Genomic DNA, 26,122 nt, shown 5'->3' with positions numbered 1-26,122 from the left:
TCTTACTACTTGAATTCTGAATAAAGTTATAATATAAATTAGTTGATTCTAATTTAACAAAGTAAAAGTCTTTCATTTTTCCGGTGGCACACTCCAGCCTCCATACAGTGCAGTGTATTTGTAGAAAACAAGATTCTATAGATTCACTATCTCTTACAGTGTTCAGTCACTTTCTAAATGAGCATTCTTGACATGCTTTGTAACAGGTCACTGTTGAAATGTCTAAAATCATTTGCCATTGTTTGGAATGGAAAGGTCCTCAAACTGCACTCTTACAGTAAGTAGACTTCATAGCACCCTGAGGCGAGCAGTAAAACCCTCCAAAGTGAACTCCTCTGTCTCTAACATCTTCACTCCATAGCAGTCACACCTGATGAACATGTCTTTACTGACAATAATAGTGCTTTTTAAAATTAGTGTTCCCCCAACTTGGTGTTGACAGAAACGTCTCATCGTAACTCCTGAAGAGGATAAAAGACTTTGGTAAAAACACTTTACATCAAATCTAGTACATTTATATATGGAATATGCTGCTTTTAATACAATAAACAGTATTTTCCTCATGTTATACACAGAAAGCAGCGATATATATATTTATATATATCTATATATAACACAATAATGCTAATATACACAATAATGATTTAAACAGTGAATCAGTCAATTGGAACTCCTTTTGTTAAAAAACAAACATAGAAGTATAAATATACTCAGTATAAAGATATCTGACTACATCTGAACACACACACGCACGCACACGCGCACATTTACAGATAACATGAACAAAATGGACCCTCATTCCCTTTAGTGATGATAAACTTGACACACACACACACACATACATACACACACACACACACACATCTGGAAGCTGATCTAGCAGCCGCTGTTTGTTGTCGCTCCAATAACATTCCCAGGTGTGTGTCCTAAGGCGAAGTGCTCGCTGTTGAAAAACTGGGCAATACTGAGGAAAGGTTGTGCAGGAAATCCTCAAATGTGCTCTTATTGGTTCATCTGCTGTGTCTGTTCTTACCCGCATCAAAGGTTCAAACTGACCTCCTGTTTTTTCATCTGTTGCTCCCTTTAAGATATTAATCGTGCCCCTCTGTGGAGGAGTTTTGGGCAGTCACTCCAACATGGCGTCCAGCTGGTCGGCCAGGTCATCAAACATGTTGCCGATGTCGTCCAGAATGTTCCCTGCTGCCTTCACTGTGCTGCTGCTGCTGTCAAACACAGTCAGATTGTAACTGTACTGTCAGTGATTCAACACTGTCCAGAAGGACAATATGTAAATGTAAAAAGGCGATCAAAGCGTTCTAAATCAGTCATTCTTACCTCTGCATAGTGTTCCCCTGTGCCAGTTTGTTCTCCACCACTTTGAGCGCAGCCTCCAGTGATGTACTCGTTTCCTCCAGCCTCTTCTGAGCCAGCACCTCCATACTGGCCTGAGCCGGTAGAGCTGAGGCGGGGTAGCAAGAGGGCGGCGACGCTGGGGAGGACGGAGCAGTGAACGCAACGCTCTGGACCACGCTGATGTTTGAGCCTGAGGGACGGAAGACAAGGGGTTAATCCATCATCCAAAAAATAAGTGTATTATGAAGCAGTTTTGAATAAAGTAAGTGTTTTTTGGTGGTTGTTACCTGTTGGTGATGTTAGGGTGGTGTCAGGCTGAGGGATTCTTGTTAAGGACAAACCTGCAGCTTTCTGTGAACTCTCTGGTTTGGACATCAGTGTCTGTTGGTGTCTGACAGGTTTAGGACTGGGTATACATGTCTGTGTGTTGATGCTGCCGCCCAGTTTCGGTGACACCGTGTGAATCTGGACGCTGGTCAGTTTAGGAATGCCTGTTTGTACACTAAGTTGTTCTGAGGGGACAATTTTTTGTGGGGTTGTTGGTCTGCTGTTGGGGGTTTGTCTGAGAGGACTGGAGGGTTTGCAGGACACCGGAGGCTTGAGGCCTTTTCCAATGGAGCCGACTCTGTGGAAAACAATTCTCTGAGCGTCCTCGTCACTGACATCACTGTATGCATGGTGGCTGTTGGTGTGCGAGTACTGGTCTCTGTTTGGGGTTGACGCCTCCTCGGGTGTCAACGCCCCTTTCTCTTTGGGTTTGTGTCGTCTTTTAACCGTGTCCGACTCTTTCAGGTTGAACTCTGGGAGCTCCAGGCTGTTCGGGGTCTGGACCGGACCCTCCGGAGGCGTCTTGATTTCATCGTCCGAGCGACTGACAGATGCTATCCTGGGTCTCTGTTTGATGGTGAGGTTGCCTTCCTCGGCGAAAGGGAGGTGTTGTCCAGTGTTGTGCTTTGGAGATGCGGCAGCGCTCTTTGATGTTCTTTCACTTTTCTTTGCTTTGTCTTCGGAGGAAGTGCTTCCGCCTCTTTGTCTGTCGGGGTCTCCTTCAGTTTTCTCACTTCCTGTCCTCCTGAGGCCCCCGAGGCCTAGGGCGGGGACGGGTTTGGAGTGCTGTAAGATGATGTTAGTAGTCCCGGGCTGCATGGGGGAGGAGACAGGGCTGAAAACAGGTGAAGCTGGGATGTGTGTTGGGGGCATGTCGATCCTCCTGGAAGGACTGCTGCTGCTGCTGCTGCTTCCCTCCAGCCTGGCCGCGATGCTCCTCACGCTGCCCACGCTCTCCGTCTCCACCCCTCCCTTAACATCTGGCTCTGCTACTTTACCGTTCCCCGATTGGCGCACCGGGCTGCCGCTCACCGAGCTCATCCTCTTGGGTGGAGGCGGGGGCGGGCCTTTGCGTCGGGAGCGCACAGCGAAGGAGTGGCTGCGGTTGATGTGGCGTTGGACCCCCGAGGCGCTCGTGTGCCCGCGGCCCGGCCTGCGTGACAGGGTGGCGTAGGAGGGCATGGCGGCGGAGGAGGTGGAGTTACAGGAGGGGCCGAAGTCTTCGTCTTCGTCGGGCTCGCCGTCGGACAGGGCGTAGCGAGTCAGGCTCTGGGTGCGCTTCTTGATCGGACCCCTGTGGTTGTCGTCGGCCGGGGCCTGTCCAGACCGGGGACCCAGCAGAGGGACAGCTCCAGGCAGAGGTTTGGAGAGCACACGTGGAGCCCCGTTGGCGCCTCCTGCCTGGGCATGGAGGTAATTGAAGGCTTTCTGTGTGGGGGAGGGCTGCGAGGAAGGAGAGGAAGGGGAGGGGGGCTGGTGGTGTTGAGGCTGATAGAGGCGGTTTGGGGACTGGAAGTGTTTGGTTTTGGGTGGGACGGCCGGGTAGGCGAAGCGGGGCATCTTGCTGGGGGTAAGTGGAGGAGTAAGGGGGGAGAAAGGGAGTTTGTTGGGGGTGGAGGATCGACTCTGGTGCTCCCACATCTCTGTGGGTCTTTGTCTGCTTCTCCCTGCAGGACTGCTTCCTCCACGCTTGGCTTCCTCCCCTACTCCACTCCCCAGGCTCTCCTCAGACCTGCTGGAGGTCCTGGCTGAAGGTGGTGCAGTGTGGTGCTCCTGAGGATATCCTGAATTTGAATTTCCAGAGTTACCAGAATTCCCAGAACCACGTGACCGCACACTGATGCTCTCCTGACTCAAAGACATGGCGGAGATAGCTGCAGCAGAGGCTACGCCCCTAATGCAGAACACCTCCGTGCTTCCTCCTCCCCCCTTGCCCATCATGGCGCACTGCAGTTCAGCACTCAGCTCGCTGTCCTGGAAGGAGAGCAGCGCCCGAGGGGTACGAGGGGAGGGGCAGCAGTCGTCAGACGGAGCATCAGAGCGCACGTGAGGGTGCACGTTGTGTGTTGGCGTGTGTTCGATGGCCACCAGCTCCAGAGCAGCGGGGGGCTTTCTGCGAAGAGTCCCACCTCCGGCTCTGTCGCCGTGGTTACGAGAGCGCTGCAGGTCGCAAAGTCTCTTCACTGCTAACATTAACTTCTTCTGATGGCCTGAAAACATAGATAACAGTCATTACTATCTACACATTACAACACTCATGATAGTTTCAAATCAGTCAGGTAACTTTCAAACAACAGCAGCAACTGTGACTGTGAGAGAAAAGTTCTGGATGACATCATGAATTTTCCCTCAAGATTCTCCTGAGGCAGCTGCTTTATAGAGAACCTTTATAGAGCAGCATATCACATACAAAACACCTGAACAATTGTTTTCTATGTAAGCTGAAATTCAACTTTTCTTCTATAAAAAGTTACAGAGAATTGCTTTACTGTGACTTTTTATCAAAGTAAGGTGGAAATGTACATTCTGAAAACAAGACAGTTTAAGGGTACTACTAGTACCTCCTACAGCACCCAACAAAACAATGAGTGAAATGTAAATATACATATTTGCAACGTTGAAGAGAAGAACTGTCTTGAAATTGAATCACTTCGATAAACATCCACAGCAAAACCTGACTTTTAATTTTTTTGATATTTTGTCAAATGCATGTCAAGAGCAGATTTTGGTCTGAAATTGGGAGGAAACAAAAAAAGTCAGAGAGTCACTGGAATCATTATGAACACTGTAGAATTGTCAACATCCTTACAACATTTCAGTGTTTACTCTAATCTCTCACCCAATTTGGTGATGCCTATCTCCTGCAGGTCCTCCCAGGTGATGTCTTTAACGATGGTGATGGAGTCGTAGCCATTGTCACATAATCTCTTGTGATACTGAGGCAGTCCAATCACACTCAGCCATTCCCCCAGGTCCGCCTGAGCAGAAACAAACACACATGGATAGAGAGAAAGAGGAACAGATAGTGTGAGTAAGAATCAGAAAGGATGTTGTGTGTTGTTGGTTTGCAGTAGCTGTATCAATCATCTAACTGACACCAGTGTTTCAATGTATTACAGCAAATTTAATAGCTGTGAAAGAATCAATCAATCAATCAATCAATCACGGCATTTCATGGATGTTACAGTATGTGAGTGGGACATTTCTCACAGGAATGTAATCAGGAAGCCATTCAGGGATGCTCAGCTTGCCAATCTCCATTGAGATCTTCTTACGGTGGCCTGGTTTGGTCACTCCAATAGCTGTCAGGTCCTGAAGAACATAAAAACATGTGAATGACCAGTTACTACAACACTTTGGGAGAATCTGTAACCAATACATAACCTATTTCTGATGGATAATATTTGAATGGTGGTTGTAAACATAAGTGAGTGAGATCTACCACATGACCAACAGAGTAGACCTAAATATGCCACATGCAGCATGTTTCATAGGTGACTGTCAAATTTGTTTTAGTCTTCATCTTGCACCACTAGTATAATTAGTAATATTGTTTCCCAGAAATAATAATTATATTTCTCATAAGCTACAGTATATAACAGTAGATTTTTACCTATGGACAGAGTCAGGTTAAGTGTTTCCCCTTGCACCCAGTCATAATGCTAAGCTATGCTAACGAACTGCAGACTCTAGCCATATATTTAGAGTACAGACATGAAAGTGGTGTAAATCTTCTCATCTTAAGGCACCTTTAGACTGTGCAATGACAATTATCATGTAAGTTTATTGCAGTTTATTTGTCGATGAGTTGGACAAGTTTCACAGTGAGATCTGGAACTATTGCTTTGTATTGACGGCCAAAGATTTCACCACGTTTCTCTCATGATTGCCAATTTTCATGTCAGGCTGCTCAAAATTACATTATGTAGAGGGAACCTTAACTTCCAGCCAAAAACCAGAGGTCTGTTTCCCAAAATGTCAAAATATTTCTTTAATTAATTCCAATGAACAGCATCTAGCAATTTCACTAACTACAGTTTAAACATTCTCCAACAAATCCAAACCTCTCCTTTAAGGTAACTAATGTTTTAAATGGATTTGGCAATGACGTCTTTATTCTAAATACTAAATACACACCTCAGGGGTCATCCTGCTGATGGTAGGAACATCATATCCTGAGTTGATGAAGTTGGATGTGTATTGCTCCAACTGGAATTCACACAACCACTGGTAGATGGCCTCAGAGTCCTAACGAACAGAGAGGAGGAATATTTATGAGGCCTCTCTCTTAAACAAACACACACACATACACTCATACTTCTAGCCCTCAACTCACCTTGCCCTCCAGAAGGTGTTCCGGCCTCACAAAGCCTTTCTGAGGAGTGTTGTTGACCTGCCGACGGGAACCACCTAGAAAACACACATTATCAATCGTAAAGGAAAACCCCCGCCACACTTTATTGCGAATAGGGTCAAGCAGTCTCCAGCAGAAACTATAAGACAGTATTGGCAAGGAAACAAAGACACACCCAGACAAAAATATAAATTCTAGCCAGTGATTAACACAGTCTTCTTTAAACTTAATCATGACAAACTCAGTACATTAAGTTGAATCACTCTTCTTCATGCAGCTGTCTGGGTGAAAGAGGAGAAAGGGGGGTCTTGGGTCTCTCCAGGTGACTGAAGTTGTGTTATCTACCTGATCTGAAAGCCCACTGAACACAGTCATGACTCATCTATCTTTCGGTCATGACTTGTAACCCCAAATCTCTGAGGAATGCACCTTTCCTTCCATTTACTCCATCTTTGCCTCTAGTTTGCCCGAGGTCAGAGTTTTGATCGTTCCCCCCGTTTTTCTTTCTGCTTGTTTAGTCATCTTTCCTGACAGAATCCATCTGCCTTTTAATTACTACAATTTAGAATAACCTTTATCTATGAAAACTTTTTAGCCTCAGGAAAAAAAATATAGGTCATAGTTTGGTGGATCCCTCCTTCATGTATGAAATGTATTAAATTTGTTGCGTGTTGAAGCTACTTCTTGGTGAACAAGAGTGAGATGCAGTGATTTCCTGGAGCCTTGTCATCACCCTGAGGTTGCCATGTTTAACACCAATCTAATTTTATGAACACTTATCCTAAAACCTGTGCTCATCGACCACATCCAGCAACCAAAGCTTCAAACACCGCACGCTGCAAATATACAGGATGGATGGTCAAACTGTGTGTCGTCAGAAAAATAGTACCGGTTCTGTTTGTGAGCTGATAAAACAAACAAGACACAATGTAGGACTATATTTAAGAACTTTTAACTTTTAACAGAGCAGGCTAGCTAAGTTAACAATGTCCTGACTTCAGCTCTGTACACAGAAAAAGAAGTTAGTACCAATCATTTCATCCATCTCTTCTAAAGAAAGTAAGTCTATTGCCTATTTGAATTACAATATTCCTTTATGTTACTCCAAACGTTTTGATGCCCTGGGGTTTTTTTTTATCTAGACCTCATCTCCCAGCAGGACATTGCACTTTCTTTGTTCTTTCTCTCTTTTTCTGGTTGTGTTTCTTTCTATTTTGTTGTGAAGGTCAGGGGCCCTGTTCTCTCACCCAAGGGAGTTAAATAACACCTAGTGAAGAGGTATTTGGCCTTAGGGTAAGAAAGACTCGCTGATGGAAATTCATCGACTGTTGGGACGAGAAGCACTCTTTACAAAACCCAGAAAGAGAGAAAATAACACGTGAACAGTACTCTACAAAAGAAAACGTGACGATAGAAGTATGGATGAAAACCTTTAAAGACCCTGTCATTTTTGCAGTTAATGATTTTGAGAGAGAATCAAAAAAACACTACAAAAATAGGACTGGTACATTTTTTAGTCTTTGTTAAAGCTAAGAACAGTAGCTTTTGATTTCTTGTGGGTAATCCACCAGTTAAAAATACACATTTAATCCCTTCACTCTGGCTTCTTATTGTCTCCACAAACTAACAACTACCATCTACCAACATAGATGATATGAAATATGAATAAAAGCTTTATCCCCTGCAGCCAAGACAAAGAACATCCGACATCCTGTCAAATCATTTCTTACCCTTCATGAGGAATGAGAGCGACAGAGCTCCTGATGTTTGGCACTTCATCCTTCCTTCTGTCTATAACTCATACAACTGCAGACATTTCCTCAAGTTTCAGTCTGTTCCTTTTCTTTCCCACTCTTTCTTCTTCATTTAGCAAATATGTTTTGCTCCTGTCTCCTCCCTCAGATCCCTCCCCTCCCACTCCTCATTTCTCGTCTCCTTCACTTTAAACCCACCTTCCCATTCAGCCTGGGGTCAACAGAGATCTTCGGCTCTGTCTAGCATGTCAGTTCTTCACACTGAATGGCTCCTTGCAAAGCTCCTGTTCAGCAGAAAAAGCTGTCGGGAACATCTGAGGCATATGTGGTTTCTATGATTTCTCTGCACCTGCCGGTTAGATGTGACACTAAAACATTTTGTTGGCCTTTTCTTGGAGTAGCAATCGGGTGCTTTGATGGGCTGTGTAGTTGAGAGAAGCTTGTGGTTTTATTAGTTTCAGTGGCGAGATGAGGTTCTATCTGCCTCCGTCTCATTTCCTCTCAGACCGACGCCAATAACAGCTCAATCTGCAGAACAAAAGCACTGCTGCTACATTTTTCTTTAATTGCATTCCTCAGGTGTAAGTAGGTACAGTAATGTCTGTGAGAATCTGCAGTGACTCAGATCTTGATATATGGTACGTCTGTTGTCTTAAAAGGTTCCGTTGTCAGCAAAGTACACATATTCAAAGTGGTTTGAAATGTCTAAGTCAAAGTGAAACAATGATCAGTCAACAGAGGAAGTGGTATTCAACACCACATATTAGCCACATAGGTCCTAAAAACGAGCCATGCAAGCACACAAACGACCATGCTTCATGGTACACAAGGTCAATTTCAGAATTTAACATTTAAAATCCATTTACAGAATGGAATAATAATTTGATTTTGTAATTTTGAAGTGGGATATACATTTTGAAATAAAAAAGTAATTGTATAAGGGGAAAAATGGATTGTGCTATGGACCCTTCCCAGTCAATTTAGCCATCATTTGTACCTTGGGGACATTCTCCAAATTCTTTTAATTGCATCCAGGTTTCCCTAAATCACATCTTATCCTTGTATCTTAGTCTCTCCAATTAAAGACATGAGAAGAGATGCAAAGAAAGAACACACAATGTTAGAGAAATGATGAACTGTTGTCTGAAGCCATGCCAGTTTGATGATGATGACCCAATCACTATCACATTTCCAATAAAAGGGAGTCAGGCGGTACGGATTCCCCAAGGGCTTCTCCCTTGTATCCTCACTCAAGCTGCTTCCAGGATACCTCCACAGTCCTCGCTCCTCAGAGCAGAAATAACAGAACTGAAACATCCATCATGACGGCAGACTGGAACGATTTATGGGGTCAAGTAAAGAGCGATCAAATAAGGGAACTGGGATGAACACCTCATCTCATTTGGCTCTATCTACTGAAGGAGCTATTTGGATGAAAAGCGAAAAATCTTTGATAATCTAGTCCAGTTGTCCCTAATGTATCCTAAGTATTACAATTATATATACCGGGGTCAGCACTTAGGTAGTGTTTATTTGAGGGCTGCTGTTGTACAGGCATAGTAAAAACACATGTTTGAAGATACTTATATTTGTATAAAACAGTTTTAGGGTTATATCTGAGGGTAAATCTTTTAAGTATAAATCGTATAAGTCATTGTGCATGTTGCGCAAAGGTTGTAAGTTGGGAAAAAGTTATAATATTACAAGGAAATTTGTAACACTTTGACCTTACAGACACAGTCAACATTTTCAAGATTAAGTGTTTTATTAAAAAATATTTAAAGTTAAAATGGTGAGTTAACATGTGGGTCCATCAGCTTTTAAGGGATACAAATAATCTGAAGTTATAAGTGTGACCAATGAGTACCTTTTCATCACCAAATGTATCTTCTCTTAAAACAAAAAGCGAAATAAACCAAGCATCATGTACTGTATGAATCCATAACCAGATGTGATTTGAAGCAGAGGTTAAAAAATCATAAGTAAAAAGCAGGGAAAAAACTGAAATGTCTGTCTTTGACTAACCTGTGGATCCATCAGCCTGTTTGCTGTGGTCTGCTCCTGTAATGTGATGATCTCCTGATTCACCAGCAGAGGGAGCCATCTGCACATGCAAACAAGGGAGACGCAATGAGTAACAGCACTGAATGTTAATGATCACACTAAGATGTACGCTAACAGTATCCACCTCAGCAAGTCAGATCATGTTGTCATAAAATGTTCTGTGAATTAAACTGCTGACACAACATAAGTAGGTTCAGCTGGAGGTTAATTGTAGAACAATGTGACAACTGTATTGCAAGACTTGGTATGGAGAGTTTTTTTCAGTGTGATAAGGGATTTTTTAATCAAACATACAATTTGTACCACAGTTAATAAATGTGTGACTTCTATTTGAAAGTTGTGTGAATGGTGTTTCTGAGCAGATCTAACCTTGCCAGTGTCAGCATTGTGGCGATTTTGAGTCCCGTTTTGTTTGTGGCAGCTTTCGGAGCTCTGGCCGCTACCGGCACTGCGGCTGCTACCCACACTCCCAGAACTGCCAACACTGTTTCTGTCACCTGAGAGGAAAAAAGAAAACAAAAGAAAGCAGAGAGTGATATAGCAATTATATGTGTGTCTGTGTGTGTGGATGGATTTATCGTTAAATTAACGGAGAAGGCAAGACTGTCAGGCAAAACTGGTCGGGCAGAACGTGTGGTTTGAGTCAACAGCAAAAACCCAAAAACTATTTTAACAATTCCTTATCAAGTCATATTCAAAATAAAGTCTTTTGCTTTGTTTCTGGGGGTAATTTAAGAAGATCAGTTCCACCCTTTGAAGCTTCTCACATCAGTCAGACTCTGTGTAATGTGAAAGTGGTTCACAGCGTTTAAGCATCTTTTAGCTTAGTGTTTTGGTTTTACAACAACATAACTTTACTGAGTCTCACTGGTCTCATCAGTGTCACTTCCAGCAGCAGCAGGAGGCAGCTATTTTCAGTAAAGAACCTCTGATAAACCCGCTGTACACTACCTGTTCAGCACCAAACAGCAGCAAAGTTAGCAGCTAGCTAGTAAACATAGTGGAGCATTTAAGAGCGTTTTTTCTTCCATAGGAGCTGGTGAAGACAAAAAAAGAGCTAAAAGGAGATTGAATATTGGACTTATATTCGTCAGATGGTCACCCACAACTCCAAATGAATGCTGATGTAGCGTTGTGTCGGCTAGATGCATAATAAGCATTTGTTTGCAAACATGTTTACGATATTAATTCTATATAGGGTGATAGAATGCTAATGTTGGGGTTTTTAGCTTTCTGCAATTATTGCAGTTGCAAGTACAGAGCTAGTTTCGAGATGTGATTAGCTTAGCTTCAAATAAAGACTAGAAGCAGAGGTAGAAGCTAGCATGGCTGTGTTCAAAGAATACACCTAACAACAAATCTAAAGCTAGCTAATTAACACACTGTAGCTTAATGCTTTAATGTGTACACAAACAGAACTATAAAACAGTTTGTGATCTTAGGTGAGTTACATGGTGTAACTATTTATTTCTGGCTATTGTTAAGCAGGAAATAGTTATAGCCGCAGCTCCTCCTCAAACTGCATATTCCTCATTTCTTCTTGTGTTCAAATTTTAAAACCTCAATACAACATGTTCATTTTTCTAACACTGCACAAAGCCAGGCTGGCTGGCTTCCCCCCTGCTTCCAGTCTTTATGCTAAACTAGACTAACTGCTCAAGCTCTATTCTTCATGCACAGATATACAATCAGAATGGTTTTGCTCTTCTCATCCAACTATTAGAAACAAAGCAAAATGTAAAACTTTTTCCCTTAGCTTTGTACTTAAAGAATGATCTGGAGCCAGAGTTTTTGTCTCTTTATTTATTAATCACAAAAATAAATTTTTTCCTCAATACTAGATGAAATGACTTGTTAAGATAACTGTTTTTTTTTTAGGTTTTTTCATATTTGCTGCACAGGCTGTCAGGGAGGGGGCAAGTGCAGCAGCAAGCTGCAAAAAACTGTCAAACCAGCAGGTCAGAGTGATACAGGAGTAAAAGAAAGGGCTAAAAAGAAATGCTGTTCACTTACCATTGTGTACTTCTGAAAGATAACTATAGTTATATGGTTATAGCTGGATTATTGGGGTGTGGGTAGTGGGGTTGGGGGATGAGGGGATGGGATTTGCAGGGTTGCACCGTAGGTCAAGACTTTGGGATATAAAGGGATAAAGATGGGAATAAGCTTCCTACAGTGCTGGTGGGTGAGGTTTAAAAAGGCCCAGTTGTTCAGAGCTGGTCTATAGGTTCACACAGGGGAGGGAGAGGGGGCGGGGTGTTTGGGGCCACACACTCTTACCAGTGGGAGAGCTCCTGAGGACCCAAATGTCCTGAGTGGGGCTAGCAGGACTAGCTGGGGTTGAGAGCTGACTGCCAGGTGGAACACCTAACAAACACACACACACCTTTAGACACACGCTCACTGTATACCCCACATACTGGGGCTGGGAGTGGACCTATCAAGCTGACACTGAGCACCAGAGGGCTGACGGAGTGGAGACCGGGATCAGGGCGCTGTTTGGGAGGGAAACGTGAAACCTGGGAGGACGTGTCACTGGTGATGAAAAGAGACCAATCAGAGTGGAGAAAGTTGAGTTGGGTTTTGTGAGTGCGTGTATGTACCTGCAGGGTCATAGCCGAGTGTGTATGAATCGTCAGTCTGAGGAGCGAGGCCGTGGCTTGAGGGAGGAGCTCTGTTGGCAAATACTCGTTGGCATGGCACAGAGGCTTGACGGGAGAGAGTGCCCCCTGCAGTCAGGGAGACAGGTGTGGGGTGAGGCAGGCATGCATGAGTGAGGGAAAGTCCTTCATGTACATGCATGTGTGTGTGTTTCAGTTTGAGCAGCGTGCACAGGTATGGGTAAAGTCTGTAAGGTGGCAGCGAAAAGCTTTTTGAAGTATGGTGAGTACATTATGAAGAGCTAAAAAAAGGCTAAATTGACTGTAAATCCCCTGTGGTGTTACATAAGAAGCTGCTGAATGGAAGTGTAAGATCACCAGCGACGCTGAGAGGGCTTACTTATCCTTTGTGTGTTGTTGGTCCATGGTTGCTGACACCATTGACATTATCATAGGGCTCAGGCGCACACACACACACACACACACATACACATATGCACACACACACTGCTGAGTTTGCCTCATAAGCAAAGAGCCTGTCACAGACTTTAAGTCAAACTCTCTGTCTCTTTCCTTCAAGCGTGAGCAGACACGCAGACACACACACACACACACACAATATCCCGACGTCGACTGTGAGGGCTTTAGCACTGAGCTGACACTTTGCAATCTGGCCATAGTAATCCTATAAATGTGTGTGTGTGTGTGTGTGTGTGTGTGTGTGTGTGTGTGTGTGTGTGTGTTTGGGTATCTACGGATGTGTGTAGCCTGGCTTGCTGAGGACCTAGATCTGAAGTGTGTATGCGTGTGTCTGTGTGTATTATGGGACCCCTTACTGTGCTTGCCACGCTTTTTGAATGTCAATGACTTTACAGCTGCAAAACAAGGACAGGACTAGTATTCCTTTTATTCACAGGGATTAGATCTGATGATTTACAAGCATGCTGAACCCTACAGTAATCCTGCTTATGTACAAGTAGAGCTGTCAGATATATTGATATTATATTAATACTGTGATATGATACAAAAATCTATTTTGTGAAATAACCAATATCAGCCCTACAGTATTGATTTCAAGATATTTGGTCATAAATATCTTGATATTTAATTTTGTCCATATTGCCCAACCCTATGTGTAAATATGGAGATGAATGCATTCTTAGCCCAAATATAACTGTTGCCCTGGGTGAAGTCAGCCACTTTAACACCACTCTGCCAGCTCAAGTCCATAATGTACCAGGACTAATCTAGCCCTGAGATGGATTTATTATAGTCAGAGCACGATATAGTCAACAACTCATTCTTGCGCTGCTTTTGCTTTGCATATTAAGTCAATCGTGTCATGTCTTTAATAAAATAAAATAAACACTGCTTTAAGTCATACTTTTTTTTGACAGTTTTTCATTTTCCAAATAAATTGAATGCATAAAAATATAGGTGGCTGAATTAGTTTTTCAGCAACTGCAATGCTTGTATACTATACTAATTTCATGGCTGTATGAACTTTTTGGAGGGCCCCAGGGCAAACATTTGCTGTTGAGCCCCTGTGGGCCCCCAACTCCCATCTCTGTACATTGTGTATGTATCCTGTTGCCTCCAAGTTTTCTGCAAGTTCAGTTTATGGCAGCTCCATTATATACCAAGACAACTAGACTTCCTATGCTAGAGTAACACAAGCTAGCACCTGGTTTTCTAAAATTAGGTTTTTAGTTATTAGATTAAGCACATTACATACTGTTTAGCAATATGCAACAAGTGCATATTGAAAATATTCAAATTACCAAATCAATTCACATGGATTAAAAGTGGGATTTGTGGGGCTCTGGGGTTGGTAATCAGCCTGGAGCATCTGTCCTGTGAGTCTAGAGTTATACAAAAGCTACAGTGCAAGTTATTCTCGAGATAAAAGAAATAAAAAGATGCTAGATATGAGGTGGCTATAGACAATACCACAGTGTAAAAATACTTTATAACAACTGCAATCCAGCAGCACCATTTAGCAGCTAAACAGCCAGATATTTTTCTCAGGAGTTGGTGGAGACCAAAACAGAGCTCTAAGGAAAGTGACCATTGGACTTATGACTCCAGATGAATGCTACTATTGCCCCGTGGATGTGTAAATAAGTCAGTACTTGCTAAGACATTTATATAAAAAAAATATAAGATAAAATGTCAATGTTGTGTTACTGCCCCAAGTGGCCAAAAAAACATCTATGAATACAAGTTCAAGTAAAGATCCCAACATCACACTGTATAAACAGTGAGAGTACAAACATATTATCAGCTAAATGTAGTTTTAAGTATCAGAAGTGAACTTGCTCTTTATGCACAATGGCTGCCTTTCAGAGTGTTCATTAATATATCATTATTATTGATGAATTCACATGTAAGAAGCATTTCAATGTTGAAATCTATTTTACGTGAAGCAACTATTTTACACAGTTATTTGACATGTGTCTCAAGGACACCACCGAGTGACTCTGAGTTAATACAGATGTTGTGTGCCAGCTGTCTACCTGCTCTTCTGCTGAGGACCTCTACCACCGAAGGGGGGAAGAAGCCCACCCGGTCTGTCCCCCGCTGGGTGTCGTGGATGTGACCTTTCCACCGGCCGTCTGAGTGCTGCTCCAGGACCTGACATGAACAAATCATGAGCATACTTCAGCTGAAATGTTTGTATCATTGCAAATAGCTGTGACGGACATGAACGTCTGTACCAAATTTGAAAGGCAATCCGTCCAATAGTTGTCAAGACAGTGACAGGAGAAGAACAAAGTCAGTAGGATTCATTCTCTGGTGACCAGGAGTTTCTTGTTTTTCCTTGTCAACTGTAGATCATGTGTAAGTATGCATGTCATGTGTGTGTGAGTCCTCCGGGCATGCTTTTAAGACCATAATGAGAGAACCAATGAGCTGGAAATACACTATCCATTCATTGTGAGTGTTAACAAAATGCCTGGAGAGGACAAAAACAAACGCTGCTGCTGCCTTCTGACAGGAGACTGCACAAAAACAACACACAGTTACGAGTTCAAACAGGAGTCTGGGGTGTCACGACGACTCTTAAAAAATATATCAAAATGCATGGCAGTAAGCACATAAACACGCAAACGCGCACATGAATGAGTGCAAGAAGTGTGTGCGTGTGTGTGTGGGGAGAGGGGGGGGGGTTGTGGCAAAGCAAACAAGGTGGTAATGAGAGAGTGACAGCAGCAAGTTACTGCGTGTTTCTCTTCTGTGGTCTCCTGCTCAGGGTACACTAAATTACCCTGCAACATCCCACACAAATCCTAACAACAAGACTGGAATCACTGAAGACTTCACTGTATAATCCTGTGATTTCCCTGCCGGTAAACATGCAGAGTGAAGCAGCTGGCAGAAGGTTCAAAATGACTTTCAGCTGATTCAGTTTTACGGTAATTGCGAGAAAAAAGTTATGTGGAAACATACCATCGTACACTTACTAAAACACAACAAGCCTTCACTTTGGAAAGGTCCTGTTTACATCTGGTATTGACATGCATCTCGGGCGATACGATCACAAGTGGACAGCTGAGACACATTCCTGTTCACACCTGTCTATTATATTATGAGTCTTGAGCTCATCATTTAAAATCCGTGGTGAGATGAGTCCCAGACCACATCGGCAAGTGGTGTTTTAGTGATTGGATCAGGTGTAAACAGGGTCTTAACAAATGTATCAATCCAAAACAACTCCATGTGTATGTGTATGAATAATACATACCAACAAAAACCATGCATATAGCAGTACATTTCCCACGATTAAACTAGGATCTATAAAAGCCATTTTCCATTTTCAAGAGTGATCCGACAGCGAATGATAAAGTGGAGATGAGAAATAGAAACAAGAAATTGAATCTAATGATAACACAGTGTGCTGATGAAGCAAATGTGATTAATTATTTGAGTGTTACGAGTAAGCAGAGCCATCTTTAATGGTAACACATGAGATGGCTGACTTAGCATTGTTGGAAAACTTCATCGATGTTCTGCAATCTGTAAAATTGTTCTTCTCTGCCGTTCTTTGCATTGACAGGTTTAAAGACTAGTGAAGCAGACATAAGTTTTTAAATGCAAGCAGGTGTTTAAGTGTATGTCTACATCCATCTATAGAAAACTGTAGGAATAGTAAAACAGGCTTGTACAAGTTTCACAAAGAGTTTTATAGAATAGAACCAATGCTAGGCACTAGTTTGTAGATATGATGAAAATCATGTATATCTTTGAGTTTTACACATCAGGTCTTAAGTCTATTCATGATATAATATCCAATAGTTCTTGTTGTGAATTTCAGTCTGGAGCAAAGTGCTGGTCCAACTGAGCAATATTGCCATTGGCTAAAAATGAGGCTTCTTGAAAACTACTTTATCCATTGAATTTCTGATGAGTCACCCTAATAAAAACAGTACTGCTGAACCAACGACTCATGGTTGAGGATCTAGTCATCAAGAAATCTGATGGTTTCCTTTAAAGCCACTTTATGTAGAATTTGAACATTTCTATCTTTGGCACCCCCTTGTGGACAATGAATGTGGCAGACGGATCTGACCAAGGCAAATGAATCAGGTGATTTTAATACACCAATTTTCACCAAGGTTGTAAGATTTCTCTACTATAAAAATAAATTGAAATCATTTGAGAGATGCTATAATCACATAAACAACTGCTGCCACCTGGTATTTTCTGTCTTAATGGAGGTCAAAGAGCCACTGTTGACTGTACAGCTGGAAGACATTAAGCAGGAGTTTAGCAAAACTACTGAAAGTCAGCTCAGGCACAACAACTCAAGCAAAAGCAGGAGTACTGCAGAGTGAAACCATGACTAGCTAGACAGTTAATAAAGAGACCTGTTTCTTTCTCTACAAACATACAGTACACAGACAAAAGCAAATACCATAATGAGGTCTCCAGCCCGGAGGTTAAGAGCGGTGGGGTCGTGGAGGTTCCAGTAGTCCTTCACTGCTCTGACCTGGAGGGAACTTGATGCCTCTGTGGAAAAAAAAGACAGACACAGAGTTGTCAAAGAGGGCACAAATGCTTTGTTCTAATCTACACCATCAAGATCAAATTTGACCCTTTGCCATTTAGCATGTAAGCCTCTGTCTCAACCAAAACAATCCATATTTCCTGAAAGCATCAATGAAACATTTTTAAAAAATGAAAAAAAGGTAGTATTAAAAGAGCAATCTACCTCTCAGCAGCTGCTTGATTTCCCTGCTGGCTGTTGAGGTGGTGAACTGGTTGACGATGTCCAGAGCTGTTTGGTTGTATGTGTTGCGCATGTTCACATTGATGCCCGCCTAGACACAAAAACACAAACATACACACAGTGTGGGATTGCACTTTTAAAACAAACCCTCCCTTGATGAAATGCACTTTTTTAAACAAACCCTCCCTCAAATGCCTCCCTCCTTTATTAAAGAATAACACTGAGAAACTAGCGTCGTGTGAAGTCGTCTTAGTTTTAATCTGTTGTTCTATCAGCAGTTTAAATTCAGAAATATCTGTTCAAGCCTTCAAAATGAGCTTATCATACTAGCTGAATGAAAATTAAATTCCCGTCACTTTTGCTTACATCAAGCAGCAGCCGCACTACTTCCATCTTGCCGTAGAGGGCGGCCTCGTGCAGAGACGTCCCTGCTTTGGTGGCTCTGTTGATGTCAATGCCGGCTTTGAGTAGCAACCTAGGAAATCAAATCAGACACACTGATGTAAGGCTGCAGATTCATCTATTCAACTGTTAAAAGACATCTGCAACATCGAATTAAAGCATATACCCCCTCCCACCACTCCACAAGCCAACAAATGTCTCTCTGGTTAAGTCAGAGGCCCTGAAGAAGCCACGCTGATGTATCCATAGAGCTGTGCAAGAGGAGGCGGAGCAGGTGGAGGTTCTGGGCTTACTGTGTGAAGGTTGAGTCAAGTTTTGAATATGTAAATAACATTGAAGCAAGGCTGTAGTAAACTGAAGGCTTATGTTCATGGACATTTTTGCCATTTGTGTTCCGTAGATGCTAAACCTCTGCATATTGGGGGGTGTTTCTTTTTTTTCTCCAACTTTATGTTTATTGGGACACAAATGCCAGTTATTACATCCTTTTCCTTTCATATTCTACTAAATGTTCCTCTCCTCCCAGTTTTACACCAACTCCTCAACCCAACCAATAACAATAATAATATAATAATACTACTTTACTTATTAGAAGACTTTTCAAAATCTAAGTTACAAAGTGTTTCAGAGGGCAGAAAAATACACAAATCACAAAGCAATGAGGTTTTAAAAGACAACAAATAAAAAGGGGTAACAACCATTTCAATGTAGGAAAAAGGCAAGAACAGATAAACCATATTTGAAAAGGAGATAAAAGCCATTCAAACTCAAATTAAATTGGGAAAAGCTAACGGATAAAATTTGTTTTAAGAAGGGACTTAAAAGAGATTACTGATTCAAACCATTAAAAAACATAAAACTGATATTAGCAGCCACAATTACACAACACATCAATAGAAAGCTACTTACAATATAAATGAATGAAAGGCAAAAGTTTCCTAAGCTTTCCTTGCTCTATATTCTTCTAGCCAAGTTAACTATCAGTGTGTGAATTGTCAGTTTCAGCATATAAATTGTACTATTGACTGTCATGTGTCATAGATTGGAGGTCAGTGTTATTGCTGTCTTGACTGCTGCAGGAAATGTATGCATTAAGTGTATATTTCTCCTGCTCATCACTGCCTCTGGGATGCCCCCAAGCATGGTCAGCAATGGGTCTCCTTGGTAGTTGAAAATAGTTATCCAAGAGAGGACACCTCAAAACTATATGTTATATGGTTTTGCAGATTCCTTTCCACATTTCCTCCAACATACATTTGTTAGACTGGGGTGTATTTTGGAAAGAATATGAGGCGTTCCAAATAATCTGTTAAGTATTTTCTACTGGAACTCCCTCCATAAGTTTGCATTAGTGATTTTGTGAGTTTCTGAAGAGATATTTTCCCAAACCCCCTTACTCATTTCTCATTCAAGCTCTGCTTCCCAGAGCATCGAGATATCTGGGCCTAAAACTGTCTGATGTCAACACAGTAATGCAGGTTTTTTAAAGCTGTTAAAAAGAATTCCTTGAGTTAGATAGTTTCCCCTGAAGAGTTCCTCCCTGACTACCAACTCTTTCATCACCTGAAGCTTCAATTTCAGTGATTTCAGTGGAAATTGCATTATAAAAAAGCATCAGACCATAAGAAAAGTAAGTAAATTATAAAACATAATAAAAAGTGTGGCTGACCTATACACTATTGAAATATCTGGTATATAAAATAGTATGACTACTGTGACATTTAGTGGTAGATGAAACATCCACACACACACTGTATTTATTTCATTAAATAATAGATGATGAACACCAATGTTAATGTTCAGCCCTAATTACACTCTCTGTTAGTAAATGTTAATTAGAGAGAGAGAGACAAAAATATCCATATCTGCCTTTTTTGCACAAGGCAGTATTAAAAGTATAGTCTCTTGTGCTCCTTGAGTGCAACATGAAGTTAAGCACAATCTCTTCATACTACTTGTACCTATGATGTAGGTGTTAGAGCGGTCATGGTCCAATGTGATATGATTACCTTCAAACTGCAAGTCTTTTGTGTTCCATCTAGGGACGTCAGGTTGGGTCAATTTTGCTTGCAATAGACAGTTAACTGTTGACTGGTAACCATCCAATTCATTTTTAGGAAAGGTTGTGATGTTGCTTTCATTTGTGAGAGCTGTCCAGTAGTTGGTGGTTTTCATGCGTTTAGTAGCTCTTGATGGTAGAACATACTTGGTACTGAGGTAAACTAAAGAGTAGCATTACCATTTTACATTTGACTTTGTTGCCTTTCTGTAGGAAACCTTCATTTACCCCACTTAATTTTTTCCCTCAGTAAGCTAGCTAGCACCGAAACTTTTACCAGAGTGCGTATACAAATAAAGCTATAGACCGAGATGCGTAACCGGTCAAAAATATTCTCAGAAGAAAACAAATGTCCACATTTTTCTCAGAACTGAATACTTTATTCTCTTCTTTTTCAATAATTGTGATAAAACCCTGTCATAAGACAATCACATACTAATTCTGTTTCAATTTAAATGATATGAATAAGCTACGTGGCTATAAACTCAGCCTTTGGTTTAACCTCAATGTACTGAAGGTAAAAAGCCTGACGTTGACTTGTGAAATGGGAACACTTTTTGACAATCTCGACTTGACAAGATCTCTCTAAGTGGGACACCAAAAAAAAGGGGGGGGCGGGGGGGTTGAACAGACAAGAGAGATATTAAGCCATGCAGTGACAAAGAAAAGAGTGTGAAGGACACTGTAACCAGCAACTGTTTTAATCACGCTGCTGCTAAGCTGTTGATTTACTCTCTGCATACAATGCAGCATATACTGTACATCAAATGGTTATCAACATCCAGAGTCCAGGTCCAGCGATCTCTAAAGGCTTTGACAATTGCTTTATTTTATTATAAATTCCCTAAATTAAGAGGACTTGTTGTATTTTTACATGAGTAGATCGATTGTTCACACATACACAACACTAAAATCTTCCTGTCTCTTTCCTGTGTAAATGTTTGCAGTTCTAACAAGACCCAGAAAGCTCCTCCAGCTATACAAAAAGTAGGTACTGTAAGATGTCTCCCTCATAAGTATGGCAGTCTTTGAAGAGACATAAATCCCTTAGTAGGAGATCACAGCTAAATTCTGCTGAGTAAACCCTGAATAAACTTGTGTGCTAATGCAGTGAATTTTTATTTCTGTTTGTGCCAGAGCCTCCCCTCCTCTCCTGCACATCTGCTATTCCCCATTACAGTTCAGAAGAGTGAGAGAGGAGGATGGAAAGGGTGTCGCAAGAGAGATCCGATCATTACGGGAGGATGGGAATCGTTAACGGCATGTCTGAGAGGCAGGGTGGAGTAACTTGGCTAAATTTACACATGCCAGCGTAAAAAGACACAGCGAACTAATACAGGCTATGTGAAAAATTTGAAGTCACTAGGATTAAATATCAGTACAGTACACAGTGTTTTCTTTGACAAAGTGCTTATTACTGGGTTTACTTTCTGGGACTACCTGAGGGAAAATGTTAAGCTCCTGCAGCAGTGCTGTAGTGACAGTAGATGTCATTAGCTGTAGCAGAGGTTGCAGTAGTAGCAGTAAAGGTTGTAGCAGCAGCAGTAGAAGTAGAAGTAGCAGTAGTAGTGGTAGTAGTAGAAGAAGTAGTAGCAGTAGAAATAGTAGTAGAATTAGTAGTAGCAATAGAAGTAGCAGCAGCAGTAGAAGCAGTGAAAGCAGTAGAAGTAGCAGTAGAAGTAATAGTAGCAGTATTAGCAGTAGTAGTAGCAATAGCAGTAGAAGTAGCAGTAGAAGTAGTAGTAGCAGTAGTAATAGAAGTAGAAGTAGAAGTAGTAGTAGCAGTAGTAACAGAAGTAGCAGTAGAAGTAGTAGTAGCAGTAGTAATAGATGTAGCAGTAGTAGTAGTAGTAGCAGTAGTAATAGAAGTAGAAGTAGCAGTAAAAGTAGCAGTAGAACTAGCAGTAGAACTAGTAGCAGCAGCAGTAGAAGTAGCAGTAGTAGTAGTGGTAGTAGTAGAAGAAGTAGTAGCAGTAGAAATAGTAGTAGAATTAGTAGTAGCAATAGAAGTAGCAGTAAAAGCAGTAGTAGCAGTAGCAGTAGCATTGTTAGCAGTAAAAGTAGAAGCAGCAGTAGTAGCAAAATCAGTATTAATAGTATTAGCATTGATCAACTGGTGACTGTAGTTGTAATGTTAATAATAATAGCAGTTGTAGTAAGGTTAGCAGTAGAAGTGTTAGTAGCAGCTGCAGTTGCTTTAGGAGGAGTGGTAGTGTTAGATGAAGGAGCAGTAAATAAATGAATTACAGCCTTATAGTTGTGATGTTTTGATGAAATTTTGAGGGTTTTGTGGGTAGAAGAAAGGAAGGGTTAAAAATGAACAACTATATTTATGTATGTATATGAAGATTTGAATACTGATTTTGCTGTTCGAATGGCATTGAACAAAGCTTCAAAGCATTTGTGTCAGCCCTAGGTAATAGTTGCAGCTGTACTTGTAGTAGCAGCAGCAGCAGCAATAGTAGCTGTTGGTAAAGTAGACAGAAGCTGGCAGGAAGATAAAGGAGCAGAAATAGAGACGTGACAGAATCCTATTACAGTGTATTTCAACACGGCTCCTTGCTGTGATCTTACTTGATGATGTCTTTGTGTCCGTTCCTGGCTGCCAGGTGGAGCGGGGTGGTGGATGGAGCGTCCAGGCTGTCGTGCCCTATCTCTCCTTCTAACAGCGCTGCCACCATATTACTGCTCAGCAGCAACTGAGCCACCTAAAGGGAAATTTAAAGACGTTAAAATGAAGATGAAGTGTGATTTGTGTGAGCAGAGGAGTGGCAGAATTGGGGCAGGAATTACAGCATTAGTAATACATTAATATACAGTAGATGCAAAGCTGAGCTGGCTGAGTTTGCAGGATATAAATACAGTATATGCATTGACATAATATACAGTATACAGTGATACATATATATACACGGTCAAACTAGTGCATAGAGGCTCATCCGCTACATCGACACATAAAAAACGTCTCCAAGCCTTCTATTCTTTCACAGCTGAAGTGAAAACTCAGACCGGAGAACATTTAACAGGCATGGACAGTGTATGTGTGTGTGTGTGTGTGTGTGTGCGTCTAATTCTGATTACAGGACCAGCTATACATCTCACAGCCCGGCTTATCCACAGATGTGACAGACAAACAGTGAAACACACTGCAATGTGCAATCCCTTTAACGATACAGTGTGCGCGTGTCCCAAAAGAGCCACTCAAGCCCATTTTCCTTTCGCTCAAACAAGCTTAATTTAGCTGGGTCACTTCATCTAAGCCATGGTTCATGTTTGACACGGGCTGTCCCCCATCCAAAAGGGGCAAAACAGAGTTTTTACATGCAAATAATTGGATTAGTCACTATATGAATGAAGCAAATCACCACATGAAGGTTTAGCATGTTACTGGACTGTCCATAGACACAGAGGAACACAGACATATTCACACAAGGAGATCTATGCAGATTCAAGACTAAGTCTGTGTGCACACAGTCAGAGAAATGCATTTGCACTATTTTTGTCTGATTTACGAAGCTATACATTTCTCATGTGCTTTCATAAATATCCATTTTTGTGAATTTTTGTACATGGCACAAACCATGATTTCCCTATATCAATGTATAGCCTTTAACAATTTGTTTTCATATAAACACCTTTGTCTGGCAAAGCAGCAGAATTCATGTCCTGTACTCTCTTGGACCTCTGTGGACTCTGCTTGGGACCTGAGAGAGATGTGTCCTCCACCTTACATGATCCTACTGTGACTAACTTACCATAAGAATTTTTGCTATCCACACTAGCTAAAAATGGATGGTGCAATAATGGTAGTCAATTTGTCAATCTGTCTCTCTGTTATTCATTTTCCATACCGCTCATCCTCTGGAGGGTTGCTAGGGAGCTGGAGTCAATCCCAGTTGTCCCAGCCGACCAGTAGGTTCAAACCCTGAACCCCCTTGCCTCTTGCTGTGAGGTGACAGTGTTAACCACTATACCACCACGCCACCCCTCTCTGTTATATATTCTGTAATTATCTCTTTATACACTAGTTCTACACCATTCTTTAAAAAAAAAAAACAGTTTACTTGGCTTTTTCAGATTCATCAGTTGCTCTCCTGTTGTATATCTGACAAAGCAGCTGATCAAGTCATGTTTACTGCAGTATTAATCCACATCTGCTGGTAGCACCAGTCATCTCGGATATACCCCCAAATCAGTCAGGACTTAAGTTTTAAAAGACATTTTTTAACAGATGCTTATCAGAAACAGAGTAGAGGCACATCTTCACCTACTTCTAAGGTGCACAGAAGAAGGGAAAAAGTGTAAAAAGGTCAAAGCTCCAGCAACACTTGTAGTATAGAACAACTTTATTGTTAGATCAAAGCATTTTGCCTTGAAGCCTTTATCAAGGTCATTTAAATAGGGTAGTTAAAAAGCTTTCAGACATGTATCTATCTACTAAGATGGGTTGGGTATATGGTCATGTGACTTCAGGCCAGTCATTATCCTAGACAGGTAGGGGGCAAGGGGAGTATCCAATAAGAGACATGGGTGACACCATATTTGGTCCAAAAAACTAGAAAAGTGCAACTAAAATGTAAACTTTATATCAGATTAATTGATATATTGATAAGGCTAACGTTTTTAACTCTTAAATGTTGATATAAGCCTCAATATTCCAGTATTGTTTGGGCTCTAGTGACTTTTTATGTTACCTATTTTTTTCTTATCATCGGTAGTTAAACTGAAGTGTATCTCATTCATTGTATCAAATATTTAGTTCATAATGGAAATAATGGAACACTGGAATACCAAAGGCAGGATAACACAAAGAATATTTCTCACACACACACACACACACACACACACACACCTTCAATCTGCCAAACTCGCAGGACAGATCTAGAGGTGTCTTCTTGGCCTTGTTCATCATGCAGGGATTGGACTGGTGCTGCAGCAACATCTCAGACTAAGAGAGAGAGAGAGAAACAAACAGGAAGAAGGACAGTGTAAGTTATATCAACCTCAGTGTAAGTGATAGGACCTTCACTCACATGCCAATCATCCCAACACATTTGTCTCTGAACAGAAGAGAGGAACATATGATAGCTCTGGTCCTGGATTGCCAGCATTGTGTTGGATAGTGTTGTACTGAGGAGGTCAGGGCTCGGTGTGGGTTATATGTCATGTGGAGGTGTGTGTACGTGATGTGTATGTATCCATTAAGACATTCCAGAACAAACGGATGAGGCTGGAGGAAAGGAATGTGTGCGTTCACTGCCTGTGTCATTGCATTCATGGTGTTACTTTTATTGTTGTTGGACAATACAAGCTGAAACAGAAAGGGAGTAGATTTCACTGAAATAGGAGGACTCGTAATAGTTTTGGAACTTTGCCTATGGCGTCGGATGTACGTGTTTGTGTGTGTGTGTATGTGTGTGTGTGTGTGTGTGCGCTCACCACTTCATAGTGTCCATACTGAGCGGATAGGTGTAACGGTATCTGTCCATCATTGGAAGGGGAGTTGACTGAAGCGCCGGCTCGTAGCAACAGTAAGACAGAGTCAGCTTTACCTTGCCATGCTGCGTAGTGGAGGGGACGCATGCCTGCAGACAGAAACATGAGTGAGGGATATGAAGGAGAAAAGACAGTGAGAGGTGTTTATTAAAGGAACACCACTGATTTCACATGTAGACATTCAAAACAGGTGATGATGTCATCAGGATTATCTTGGCTTGGTTTTGAAGGCACATTTTTCACAGAGAGCAAGCATTACAAACTTGGGGCATTTAGTTTGAGTGTTTACTAGCTAGCTATTAAGCTATTAAGCTACATTATGAGGAATGAAGGATTCAGGACTTTAGGAGTTTGGCCCATACTAGGAATTCAAAATTAGTTTATCTTTGTCTCTGTTTCTTCGATTTTGCCCATCTTTTTTTTTTTTTTTTTTTTTTTTAAATCAGTCTACCAACATTATTGAAATGTGATGCTAAATTTAAA

The 26,122-nt window shown here is 41.6% G+C and overlaps 1 protein-coding gene across 1 annotated transcript; it reads right to left on the bottom strand.

Annotated features, from left to right (window-relative positions):
- Positions 1 to 864: 864 nt before the first annotated feature.
- On the bottom strand, positions 865 to 25,728 carry LOC128381183 (caskin-2-like). Its single transcript, XM_053341131.1, has 18 exons — positions 25,583 to 25,728; positions 24,996 to 25,091; positions 22,718 to 22,851; positions 18,049 to 18,157; positions 17,665 to 17,773; positions 17,368 to 17,462; positions 14,969 to 15,086; positions 12,456 to 12,581; positions 12,133 to 12,219; positions 10,222 to 10,349; positions 9,814 to 9,892; positions 6,017 to 6,090; positions 5,818 to 5,928; positions 4,891 to 4,992; positions 4,520 to 4,658; positions 1,641 to 3,890; positions 1,336 to 1,543; positions 865 to 1,223 (listed from the first exon to the last, which is right to left on the bottom strand). The coding sequence occupies exons 1-18, from the start codon at positions 25,724 to 25,726 to the stop codon at positions 1,127 to 1,129; spliced, it is 4,206 nt and encodes a 1,401-aa protein (XP_053197106.1). The 5' UTR covers positions 25,727 to 25,728; the 3' UTR covers positions 865 to 1,126.
- Between the last annotated feature and the right edge of the window lie 394 nt (positions 25,729 to 26,122).

Source organism: Scomber japonicus, chromosome 20 (genome assembly GCF_027409825.1).
Source record: "Scomber japonicus isolate fScoJap1 chromosome 20, fScoJap1.pri, whole genome shotgun sequence".
Taxonomy (NCBI): Eukaryota; Metazoa; Chordata; class Actinopteri; order Scombriformes; family Scombridae; genus Scomber; species Scomber japonicus.
This window is presented reverse-complemented; position numbering and strand designations above follow the sequence as displayed.